This window comes from Asterias rubens, chromosome 1, assembly GCF_902459465.1.
Source record: "Asterias rubens chromosome 1, eAstRub1.3, whole genome shotgun sequence".
Taxonomy (NCBI): Eukaryota; Metazoa; Echinodermata; class Asteroidea; order Forcipulatida; family Asteriidae; genus Asterias; species Asterias rubens.
In genome coordinates, this window is record NC_047062.1 from 13,706,094 (window position 1) to 13,718,270 (window position 12,177).

At 39.4% G+C, this 12,177-nt stretch overlaps 2 protein-coding genes across 2 annotated transcripts; both read right to left on the bottom strand.

The window, feature by feature from the left end:
* Positions 1-663: 663 nt before the first annotated feature.
* On the bottom strand, positions 664-4,391 carry LOC117300323 (transmembrane protein 26-like). The gene is made up of 3 exons (XM_033784071.1): positions 4,201-4,391; positions 3,186-3,357; positions 664-1,750 (listed from the first exon to the last, which is right to left on the bottom strand). Exons 1-3 carry the CDS (start codon positions 4,389-4,391, stop codon positions 1,130-1,132), a joined length of 984 nt encoding a protein of 327 aa, XP_033639962.1. The 3' UTR covers positions 664-1,129.
* Positions 4,392-6,479: 2,088 nt separating this feature from the next.
* On the bottom strand, positions 6,480-9,508 carry LOC117297716 (transmembrane protein 26-like). The gene is made up of 3 exons (XM_033780867.1): positions 9,312-9,508; positions 7,608-7,779; positions 6,480-7,118 (listed from the first exon to the last, which is right to left on the bottom strand). The coding sequence occupies exons 1-3, from the start codon at positions 9,500-9,502 to the stop codon at positions 6,480-6,482; spliced, it is 1,002 nt and encodes a 333-aa protein (XP_033636758.1). The 5' UTR covers positions 9,503-9,508.
* Between the last annotated feature and the right edge of the window lie 2,669 nt (positions 9,509-12,177).

Below are 12,177 nucleotides of genomic sequence, written 5' to 3' on the forward strand. Positions count from 1 at the left end.
ATAACAACAAGTTCCACACAGTCCCGGCAGGTTGTCTACCAAGGCAAGATAGTTCTTTTCAGAACTGAGTCCCGAATTACGAAAATAAAGCAAGACAAGTTCTCAAAAGAACATAATCTACCAAGCAGGTAGGTACACAAACAGTGTTACTGCAAACCACACAAAAATTGATACAGATCATGCAATGCCTAAAATCCCTTAATGCTCCGTGTTATGGCAGGACGAGGCCCCTACATGTATAGTGTGCCATTTTATCATGACTGTTAAGCAAAATTGGTGGCTAACAAACCATGTGTCGACTTCACGAAGAGTTCAGACATAGTCTTAACCCCTAGGGGTGGGTTTCAAAGAGTAAGACTAGTCTTATCTCGAGTTAGTACGAGTAACTCGTCCTGACTTTAGGACTAGCCTTATATCACCTATTATGGCTAGTTGAAGACTTTAAGTCTTATAAGGAAAGAAGGCGAAGAACGTTTTTATTGAACTGCAAGCCTAAAGGTTTAAGCACATTTTGCCCATTGTAGTCACGAGAACACCAGTGGAAAAACCCTTCAACGTTTTAACTGTTTATAAACATTGAGTTTTGGAGTTGCGTGATCTACTTTTTTTTTACTGATTTGTTTTATAAACTATATGCATTTCAAGCAAAACGTGATATGTCAAGGGAGTTTGCCACCATAACCATCTGTATATCATGTAGGGCCTATAAATACGTTTTGTGTAGGCCTAAATCAGTGAACATTAACACTTGTTTACTCTTACCTAATGTTATTGCACACTCGTTAAACATCGGTCGGAATTGAACTTCATTACATACCAATCATTAAAGATGAGGAGTATGATTTGGCCGTATAGGTATTGTAAAAAAGACAAAGTCTTTTACTTCAAAAAATCAAATCGAAACGGAGGTTGATCTTGTCACCAGAGCTATATATAGATGGTGCCCTAGTCGGTGCATGCATGTAATCCTTACACATCATAAACGACAGCATCTCACTTTCACAACTATTAACAACCAATGTTAAATATCTTATTTTATACTCAAAATGTCATCCTTTTAATTGTAACATGAATATTGCCAGTTCTTAACTGGCTCTTATTGTACAAATTGACAGTATGGAAATGCATTTTATGGTTGGCCTAAATCTTCTTCGTAATGGTCTTTTCCCAAAATTTCTTCAGCTTCCGTGCCGACTTTGTTATCATCGGCACAGCAAACAATAGCCATGCGGTACAACTGCAGCATGATGACCAGGAAGTTCTTGAAAAGAAAGAACAACATCATCTGGTTTCTTATATTGAACTCAATCAAAAGGTAAAGTCTCATAGCCAAGAATGGCCCGTCTTGCATTAAGATAGTGATCCAGAGAGCCCAGATTTCATTCTCGCAACATCCTAAGCATCCCGTGCAAGATTTGCCCCCAGAGATCTTAGCTGGCATGGCTCTCGGGGCAGACACCATGGTGAGGACCAGGGTGAACTGAAGCAAGCTCCAGCTCCATATGCCCAGCATCAAAATAATCAAGAAAAGGTTACAGGTAACCGCTTGCTCCAGCAATGTCTCAAAGGAGAACTCCAAGATGTCAGCCGCCATACCGATGTACACCAGGAGGAGTTGTGAGAGCTGGTCACGTGTGAGGGCGCCCTTGGGGAGGAGCCATCTTCCCAGGAGAAGAACAGCAAGAAGGAATTGCTCCAAGGCCAAGCTCCAAGAGTCGTCTGTTAGAGTAACTGGTATGTTAATCTGCATCTGCAGTCACAACAATACACAAATAATTATTAGAGAAGTTTACACACCGTGCTGCGTTAAAGTATCCTACACTTTATTATAAACTCTCCGGTCAGAATATTGGTTGTGTAATTGAGTGTATTTTTGGTCCGGATCTCTAAATCATTCCCTGGCATCTTATTGTTTAATACCACGCTTCCCTTTTATTCACCCCTTTCAAGCTGAGCCAGTCTGTTTTTGCCACGTCCGTTCTACAACCTTGTCATTATAAAGTATCAAAGTTTTCCTCCTGAGCTCATCTTCGCAATTTTCTGAACATCAAATTGTGCTGTCAACATTGCCATGTTCGTGGTGTCATCACACTCTTTGATTACCACGTAATATTGAAAACCACCTTAGTATCAGAAAATTATTGAAAGGTACATCGATCCTATAAGCCTTATTTCTATACCATCCGCCCGGGTAATAGTTAAAGGCAGTGGTCACTATTGGTAATTACTCAAAATAATTATTGTCATAAAAACCTTTCTTGATTACGAGTATAAAACATTGTGAGAAACAGCTCCCTCTGAAGTGACGTAGTTTTCGAGAAAAGAGGTTATTTCCACGAATTTTATTTCGAGACCTCAAAATAAGATTTCGATGTCTCAAAATCAAGTATCTGAAAGCCCACAACTTCGTGTGACAAGGGTGTTTTTTTCTTTCATAGTTATCTCGCAACTTTGACGACTAATTGAGCACAAATTTTCACAGGTTTTTTATTTTATGCATAAGTTGAAATACACCAAGTGGGAAGACTGGTTTTTGACAATTACCAATAGTGTCAAGTGTCTTTAACCATTGCTTCGTCCTTCGGATGGGACGTAAACCCTTTGGTTCCATGTGTTGTGTAACCTATGTAAAATAACCCAGTGCACTTTATCGAAGAGAAGGGGGTTCGCCCCGGTGTTCCTGGCTGTGGCTGCTGTATACGCCGTAGCACCTTGTAAAACATTATGAGGGCCCAATTTCATGGCTCTGCTTACCGCCGAATTTGGCGCTTACGATCGCGATTCCCTGCTTACGTGCAAGCGCAGAATTTCTGCGCTAGCCTTGTAAGCGTAGAATGCCTAGTAATGTGAAGTACGGACGCGCAGAAGCCAAAATTCGCCGCTAACCCGTGAAATACGCTTGCCGTAAGCACAGAATTCCATGCTTCCGTACGTGTCGATTCTGTGCTTACGGTAAGCAGAGCCATGAAATTGGGCCCAGGTGCTATGGTCTCGGAATTCATCATTGCAGTAACCTATCTTCTGAAAGTTTGTATATACTCAGCGCATTGAATACCTGTACCTTGTTTGATAGATACGTGCGCTATAAAAGATATTATAGTTATTATTAATATTATGTGTAGGATTTCTCAAGACTTTGATACAAATGTTTCACAGTACATTTAAGGAAAATAACTATGTCTTACCCCTGATACATCGTGGAAACTCAGTGAAGATGAATTGTACACTGTTTCAGATGAACAATCTTCTAGGTTCATGTTATCTCGGTAGTCGATCCGTTTTCCATAAAGGTCAAAGTTGAGAAGCCACAGCCCGGGCACAACACTGGCGAGGTACAGGAACACACTTGGGCAAAACCTACCAGGAGAGTTGAGAATTACACCTTCAAAAATGTGTCTAATTATTTGCATTGAACGGACAGATAACCAGGCCTGTATGCTTGGTTTTTGAAAGGGCAAGGGCAGCAAGGCATTTTCTCCTTGGTAAAGAGCATAACGTGATGAAGGTTAACATTTATATTTTATGCAAAAAATGCAATTAATTGAATTGAATTTAAATTAATTGATGTAAGGAAAGACTGGTTACGTCGTCATTGTGATTCTTCTCTCTCATCCTGGTTCGGGACTGGCAAATGTTTATATTTATTTACGTAATTCTTTGTTCAACCCCAAATGATTTCATTCAATGTTTGATTTTTGTATCTGTAGGCTATAATTATTTCCTTCATGTAGGTGTAATTAAACAATCTAGGAACAAACATCAATAAAGGATTTATTAATTATCTTCCTTTCACATATAAATCTGTAGTTTATCTTTCATTAGTGTCCAAACATTTTATACCACCGCAATCGACGGCCGGACAGAAATATGTAAGCCTTTCTTTGAAAAAAATTCGGTCTATTAATAAAAGGCGTACATGTTGAATATCGTATGCATACAAAATAAAGATCGGCATTCGACAAAACAAAAGTTCTCCAAAGTCACAAAACCTAGTCCTAAACCAACTGGGTTTGTTTTTAGGGGGAACAAAAATCATTGTGAATTTTATATTTGAGGTTTTATCAAGTTTACAGGCGTTTCGTCACCAGGAATTTTGTCTCACCAATATTGGACAATCAAAGAAAGAAAATAGACATTGTAGTCAAGATTGTAGTAAATAAACGGTTATTATAGAGTTCCACTCTGTTCCAGCTTTCTTACCATTTCCACTCTCCGTTTTTCGTCACTTTCAGCGTAAGCATCATCTCAAATGGTAGAAGACAAACCGGAATGATCAGCAAATAGAACAAGGGGTTCGAGTTGACGTCTGTAACTCGCCACACGGTGAGGATGCCGTGGATTGCAAAGAGAGAACGGGCCAGGATGGCCTTTATGACAGATACCAGCCCCATCGCAAGTGCTGGTTATTCGGTTCTCGCAACTAACTCTAAAACACAATAATTTGCGTTCTCAGACACGTCTCCTGCAAACAGTTTTCCAATTATTGAAATGGTGGCTGTGATGTATATCGTCTGTTGTGTATGATAATTTAATGTGATTTTAAGTCGGTGGTTGATTTGTTGTACTAACCACGATTAAACAAATCGATTGACCAATGCGCCTCCAACTTCTACTTCACACATCTGTTGCAACTTAATTTGTTAATCTCTGCTTTTCAACCTTTTAACTCTCGTCGTCAGTGCTTGGTCTACTAGTATTGGTATTAATACATCTGTATAATCGGTTAAAGTTATCGTTTGTTTGCGATCCCACTTTTGTACAGAGGTTCCAACTTTCACTCACTAGCATCTAAATACCCCATCCAGAATATAAGCCAGTAGGGTACCGGTCAACTCGGTCTGAAGTCAACTCGGTCCGAAGCCAACTCGGTCCGAAGTCAACGCGGTCCAAAGTCAACTCGGTGCAAAGTCAACTCGGTCAGAATCTTGCTACAATTACACTAGTGTCGAAGATGCGGGTTACGTGAATTTGGACTCAATAAATCTCTCTGGAATGATGACATCAAGTTCAAGTGCAAATCATTTATTATCCATACTGTTTTCATTTTTTTTTAAAACAGAAAAATTGAAAATATCCATTTTATATTGAGGGCTAAAAACTTGCTAATGCTAGGCTAAGCCCGAAAAGTCTTTATCTCATAAAACATAATTATAGTGCATGGAGAAAGGTGCCAACATAATACACCTGGCAAGTAGATACACAAATGGTGTTACCCTAAATCAAATAAGATAAACATAAGGTTTGATAAAAAGAAACATTTTGAACAAAATTGCAATAATATAAGGCACCGTATAATGCAGGACGTACATAGTGTGCCATTCTATCATGACTGCACGTGCGGCAACATTGGTGGCTTACAAACCATGGGTCGATTTCACGAAGATTTCAGACTAGTCTAAACTCCCAGTGGTGTATTTCAAAGAGTGAAGACTAGTCTTATCTCGAATTAGGACGAGTTACTCGTCCTGACTTAGGATTGGCCTTAAGTGTTGAATATCTCCTAGGACTAGTCCTAAGTTACAGTCCTAGTTAGGACTACCTTTGTGAAATCGACTCCGGGTAGGGCTTATCGTCTTTATCAAAGACAATACATTAATTTTCCTGGATGGTACAAAACACTTCCGGTCAGAATTGACTGATGGGTAATGTGACTCCGAGAACCCGAGTTAAAATCACATCTTTTTTATAACTTTCCTCGGCCGGAATTGGCTCAGTCAATCTGGGACGCGGAGTTCGGATCAATTCGGACCCGGAAGTTAAGGCACTGTACACTACTACATTGGTAACTACATGTACTCCAAATAATTACTTCGTATGAGCAATGGAGAACTTGTTGTAGGTAAAACATTTTGAGAAAACGGCTTCCTCTGAAGTAACGTATAGTTTTTGTGAAACTGAAAATTTCTCACTCGAATAATGAAAGACTGCAGCTGAATCCTTTTGTTATGCATGTGAACGCACACAACGTAATGCAACAAGGGTGTTTCTAATCTTTTTATATTCTCTTGCAAGTTCAATGACCAAATGAGTTCGAATTCAATGACCAAATGAGTTCGAATTTACGCACACCCAATGGTATCACACACCTTTAAAACATCGGTCGGAAGTGAACATCATTACATTACAATAACTAAAGATGAGGAGTATGATTTGGCCATAAGTATTGTACAAAAAAAGACAAGGTCTAAATGACTCTCTACTTATACTTAAAAATCTAATCGAAACGGAGGTTGATCACGTCATCACAGCTATAGATGGCGCCCTAGTCGGTGCATGCATGCAATTCTAACACATCCTAAACGGCAGCATCTCACTGCATTCCACAACCATTAACAACCAATGTTAAATATCTTATTTGATACTTAAAATTTAATAATTTTAATATTTAAAAAAAAATTATCAATGTATTGCTTTACTTGGGGAATAGGGCAACTCTTAACTGACTCTTCATAGAAAATGACAGTTAATGAAAATGCATTTTATGGTTGGCCTACTTCGACAGCTTGCTGGGAATCTTCTTCGTTATTGTCTTTTCCCACAATTTCTTCAACGTCGGTGCCGACTTTGTTATCGTCGGCACAGCACACAATAGCCATGCGGTACAACTGCAGCATGATGACCAGGAAGTTCTTAAGAGTAAAGAACAACATCATCTGATTGATGATATTGTAGTCAATCAAAAGATAGAGCCTCATAGCCAAGAAAGGCCCGTCTTGCATTACGATGGTGATCCATAAAGCCCAGATTTCATTCTCGCAACATCCGAAACATCCCTTGCAAGATTTGCCCCCAGAGATCTTAGCTGCTCTAGCTCTCGGGGCAGAAACCGAGGTGAGGACCAGGGTGAACTGAAGCAAGCTCCAGCTCCATAGGCCCAGGATCAAAATAATCAAGAAAAGGTTACAGATGACCGCTTGCTCCTTCAATGTCTCCAAGGAAAACTCCAAGATGTCCGCCGCCATACCGATGTACACCAGGAGGAGTTGTGAGAGCTGGTCACGTGTGAGCGATCCCTTGGGGAGGAGCCATCTTCCCAGGAGAAGAAGAGCAAGAAGGAATTGCTCCAAGGCCAAGCTCCAAGAATCGTCCGTCAGAGCAACTGGTATGTTTATCTGCAACTGCAGTCACAACAATACACAAATAATTATTAGAGAAGTTTATACACCGTGCTGGGTCAATGTATAGCCTACACTATACTCTCCGGTCAGAATTGAGAGTTTGAAATTGTTATTTTTGGTCCGGATCTACTATTTATACTATTTCCCGGACATCTTATTGTTTAATACCACGCTTCCCTTTTCTTCACCCCTTTCAAGCCGAGCCAGTCTGTTTTTGCTCCGTCCGTCTTACAATCTTGTCTTTATAATGTATACAGGTTTTCCTCCTAAGCTCATCTTCAAAATATTCTGAACATCAAGAAGAGCTGTCAACATTGTAAAATTCTTTGTGTCATCACTCAACGATTAAAAGTGGTAAATCAATCTTAGATTTTGTGAAATGTTATCTTATTCCCTGTCCTGTGCCATATACATGTATATATGAAGGCTTTCTCAAGATGTGGGTAAAAATCTTTCACGGTACATTTAAAATAAATGATTGTGTCTTACCCCTGATATAGCGTCGGAGCTCAGTGAAGATGAATTGTACACTGTTTCAGATGAACAATCTTCTAGGTTCATCGAATCTCGGTAGTCGATCCGTTTTCCATAAAGGTCAAAGTTGAGGAGCCACAGCCCGGGCACAACACTGGCGAGGTACAGGAACACACTCGGGCAAAACCTACCAGGAGAGTTGAGAATTACATCTTCAAAAATGTGTCTAAATTTACACAATTCTAATTCCATTTTGAACACATGGACAACTATTTATGAGATAAAGGAGCACAATTTTAAGTGTATACCGGCGTTGCATAACGTGATGGTGATTTACATTTTTGTTTTATGGGGGGAAAAATACAATTATTTAAATTGAATTTAAATTAATTTATGTAAGGAAAGACCGGTTACGTCGTCATCGTGGAGTCGTGTCTATCATCCTAGCTCGGGAGTGGCAAAGTTTATATTCTTGTTCAACCCATAAATATTTCATTCAACGTATGATTTCTGTATAATTGTAGGCTTTTATTTGCTTCGTGTAGTTTTATTTACACTCTCTAGATAAACAAAGAACAACCATCAAATAAAGGTTTATTGATTATCTTCTGTTCATCTATACATCTGTATTCTATCTTTCATTTTTTACAAACATTTTACACCAACGCAAACGACGGCTAGACAGAAAAATTTGAGACTTTCTTAAAACTTTGTCTATAACCCTTTAAACCCTGCACCGCCCGAGTTTGCTGAAATCCAATTTCTCAAGATTCTTGCAGTAAATTACTGGAATCTTAGTTCAAATTTTAAAAGATGGCCATGGCTTAATGTGTATGCACAATTTTTTACCCTTTCGGTAATATTTGTATAAAAGTACAAGTTCTCATGGGAACAATAAATGCCTCTCGTTAAACGGCTACGATAATTTTTATGGCAAATATTTTTGTGCACGGATAAAATGGACACAATAGCTTGTTAAGGCTTTTGTCTGGCTCGATGCTCATACTGATTAAATGCGAAGGCGTTAATTTTCGACAATATCATCATAAATGATGAACAGTTTCCTGGTTACTAATGAGCGTTTTATTTTTCGTAAGAGCTATTTCATCATCATTAGCTTCGACAAGTCAACTGTGAAGGGAGAATTAATAACGATCTATAACAACTAGATATATTAACAAATGCGTAGACCTACTAATGACTATCGAGTTTTCTTGTGATGTTCCTTTTTTCTACAAACACAAGCTAGCGAGGTTTCCTCGTACCGCATACAGTGTATCGCTATATGCGGCTGGGCGGTACAGTGGCTAAATGGTTATTGATTATCTTCTGTTCATCTATACATCTGTATTCTATCTTTCATTTTTTCCAAACATTTTACACCAACGCAAACGACGGCTAGACAGAAAAATTTGAGACTTTCTTAAAATTTTGTCTATAAAACTAAAAGGCGTATACATATTGAATTACGTATGCAATCAAAGTAATGGATTGCATTCGAAAAATTCCGAAAAGCAACAAGACCTAGTCCAAAACCAATTGGGTTGGTTGTTAAAAAAAACAAATCATTGTGAAATTATTGTGGATTTTATATTCGAGGTTTTATCCAATTTACAGAGTCTCGTCACCAGGAACGTTGTCTTACAAATTTGATAATCAAAGAAATAAAGTGGGCATTGTAGTAAACCAACAGAGTACACTTTGTTCCAGCTATCTTACCATTTCCACTCTCCGTTTTTCGTCACTTTCAACGTTAGTATCATCTCCAATGGTAGAAGACAAATCGGAATGATCAGCAAATAGAACAAGGGGTTCGAGTTGACGTCTGTAACTCGCCACACGGTGAGCATGCCGTGGATTGCAAAGAGAGAACGGGCCAGGATGGCCTTTATGACAGATATCATCCCCATCGCACTTGTCGGGTCGCAACTAACTCCAATATCGCGTTCTCAAACACGTATCCTGCAAGCAATTTTCCAATAACTGAAATGGTGGCTGTGGTGCAGATCGTCTGTTGTGTATGATAATTTAGTGTGATTTTAAGTCAGTGGTTGATTTGTTGTACTAACCACGAGTAAACAAAATCGATTGACCAATGCGCCTCCAACTTCTACTTCACACATCTGTTGCAACTTAGTTTGCTAGTCTCTGCTTTTCAACCTTGTAAACCGTCGGCGTCAACGCTTGATCTACTACGTATATATTTGTATATCCGGTTGTAGTTCTCGTTTTATTTGCGATACCACTTTTGAACAGAGGTTCAAACTTTCACTCACAGGCATCTAAAAGTTCCATCCGAAAAATTGATGTCTGTTCAGTAAATACCTCGGGGCAGCCAGTAGAGCATTAAGTTTGAAGGATGAGATTACGTCATTGTGTCTTTTGTAAGAGAGGGATCATGGAGTTACGCATGTTCTAGGTATTGAGCAGTCTGGTATTGAGGTTATGGTTTTTTATTGAAAGTCCGACCACTTTGGGTTGCAATCGATTTTCAATGGGCCGCTCCACAATAAAGGGGCAACAACGGTAAATAATACGGTCGCTATGCGACAGTGCCCACCACTGCATGCCCGTCCCACTGCCCGGGCCATTTGTTGACCCATGGAGGTAGAATGCCATTGCGGACAGCAGACAACACTTTAGAAAATCCGTTGGGGCCAACTTACCCTTTCAAAGTTTCAGTTCGATAGTAAAACCATTTTGGGGCTGATAATCTGATCATTGCAAAATGTTGTCCCTGTTATCATAGGATCAGTGTTGTCCTGTTATCAAGGGACGAGTGTAGATTGGTGTTGTCATGTTATCATGGGACGAGTGTAGAGTGGTGTTGTCCTGTTATCAAGGGACGAGTGTAGAGTGGTGTTGTCATGTTATCATGGGACGAGTGTAGAGTGGTGTTGTCATGTTATCATGGGACGAGTGTAGAGTGGTGTTGTCATGTTATCATGGGACGAGTGTAGAGTGGTGTTGTCATGTTATCATGGGACGAGTGTAGAGTGGTGTTGTCATGTTATCATGGGACGAGTGTAGAGTGGTGTTGTCTTGTTATCATGGGACGAGTGTAGAGTGGTGTTGTCCTGTTATCATGGGACGAGTGTAGGGTGGTGTTGTCCTGTTATCATGGGACGAGTGTAGATTGGTGTTGTCCTGTTATCATGGGACGAGTGTAGAGTGGTGTTGTCCTGTTATCATGGGACGAGTGTAGAGTGGTGTTGTCTTGTTATCATGGGACGAGTGTAGAGTGGTGTTGTCCTGTTATCATGGGACGAGTGTTGAGTGGTGACGCAATTTTCTAATGGGCTCCATTTTTTGACTGGTCCGATGTCGAATGGCACGCATTGAGGGCATATTTTACACGACCTTTTTTCCGTAAATTACTACGTTTTGCTCTTTTAAAAAACTCTTCTTGAAGGTGATTGTCTCATTTACTGATAACCAGTGCTGATAATGAAAACGAATCCCCAACTTCGGACTGAAAAAAAATTCAATTTTTTTCCTCCTTCTCAACAATTTCGTTCAAAAATAATTTGTTTGTACATTCATTATGGTTTGCTTTTGTTGTACACATAATTTTACAATAATCTAAAACACAAATAAGTTACCTTGAAATGGCGACGATTTGTCGCACAGGAAGGTTACCACAATTATTTATATATACAACAAAAATTCACGATTAAAGTCAAACATCGATACCACCAGCTCACTCAAACGATCAGAGCAGACGCACGCTTTCAAATAACCCTAATCTGTAAAATACGATTATCGCAATAGAAGAATATCTCTATAACATTAATACGATTAGTAAACGGGGTGTATGCAAGCAACACTTACAGGAACACTTTGCCTTTAAAAGCGTTTGTAACCGTTTGTTATCAAATGCATATGATTGGAAAGATGTTTTAAAATTAGAATACAATGATCCACACAAATTTGCTTCGAAATTGAGTGGTTCATATTTCATGCGAATGCGAATGCGAAGCGAATTTGACGTGAATTGACGTCACAACCATCGTTTCGCAGCAATATTCGCAAGTGAGTCGAGCAGAGGGCAACTGCTGCGAGTTGTTCGTTGCGAATTTGTGACGTTAACATTCGTATCACATTCGCATTCGCAAGAAGTATGAACCGGGCTTCAGTCGACGAGGTAAAAGGAAAACCACGCAATTTCGAGGCATGTTTGTGTGGATCATTGTATTCTACTTTACAACATCTTTCTAACCATATGCATTTTATAACAAACGTTTACAAACGCTGCTCACAAGACCAACTCGACCGATCCAAGGCAACGTGTTCCTTTAATTCAAGCTCGTACTTTTCAATCGTGGCGACTGCCCTGAAAAGAAACAGATTAATAGAGCGCCTTTAAAACGACATTAATATCTACAAACAAAAAATGATAAAAACAACCGTGCTGGACGTCCACGGGTCCAAGGTTTTGTCTAATGCACTGTTTTAGCTGCGGCTGCTGCTTAGGTACTATCCTCCTCGAAACTGCATTTCAAAAGAGCACATTCTCATTAAAGACACTGTACACATTTGATAATATTGTCAAAGACCAGTCTCTCACTTGGTGTAACTAACATAT

What these genes read in the sequence shown, in the direction of transcription:
- LOC117300323 (XM_033784071.1), bottom strand. Translation starts at nt 4,391, where the DNA reads ATGGGGCTGGTATCTGTCATAAAGGCCATCCTGGCCCGTTCTCTCTTT. An exon ending in AAAAACGGAGAGTGGAAATG is followed by an intron (nt 3,358 to 4,200) that starts GTAAGAAAGCTG and finishes CTCTCCTGGTAG; the next exon opens with GTTTTGCCCAAGTGTGTTCC. An exon ending in GTTTCCACGATGTATCAGGG is followed by an intron (nt 1,751 to 3,185) that starts GTAAGACATAGT and finishes TTGTGACTGCAG; the next exon opens with ATGCAGATTAACATACCAGT.
- LOC117297716 (XM_033780867.1), bottom strand. Translation starts at nt 9,502, where the DNA reads ATGGGGATGATATCTGTCATAAAGGCCATCCTGGCCCGTTCTCTCTTT. An exon ending in AAAAACGGAGAGTGGAAATG is followed by an intron (nt 7,780 to 9,311) that starts GTAAGATAGCTG and finishes CTCTCCTGGTAG; the next exon opens with GTTTTGCCCGAGTGTGTTCC. An exon ending in GCTCCGACGCTATATCAGGG is followed by an intron (nt 7,119 to 7,607) that starts GTAAGACACAAT and finishes TTGTGACTGCAG; the next exon opens with TTGCAGATAAACATACCAGT.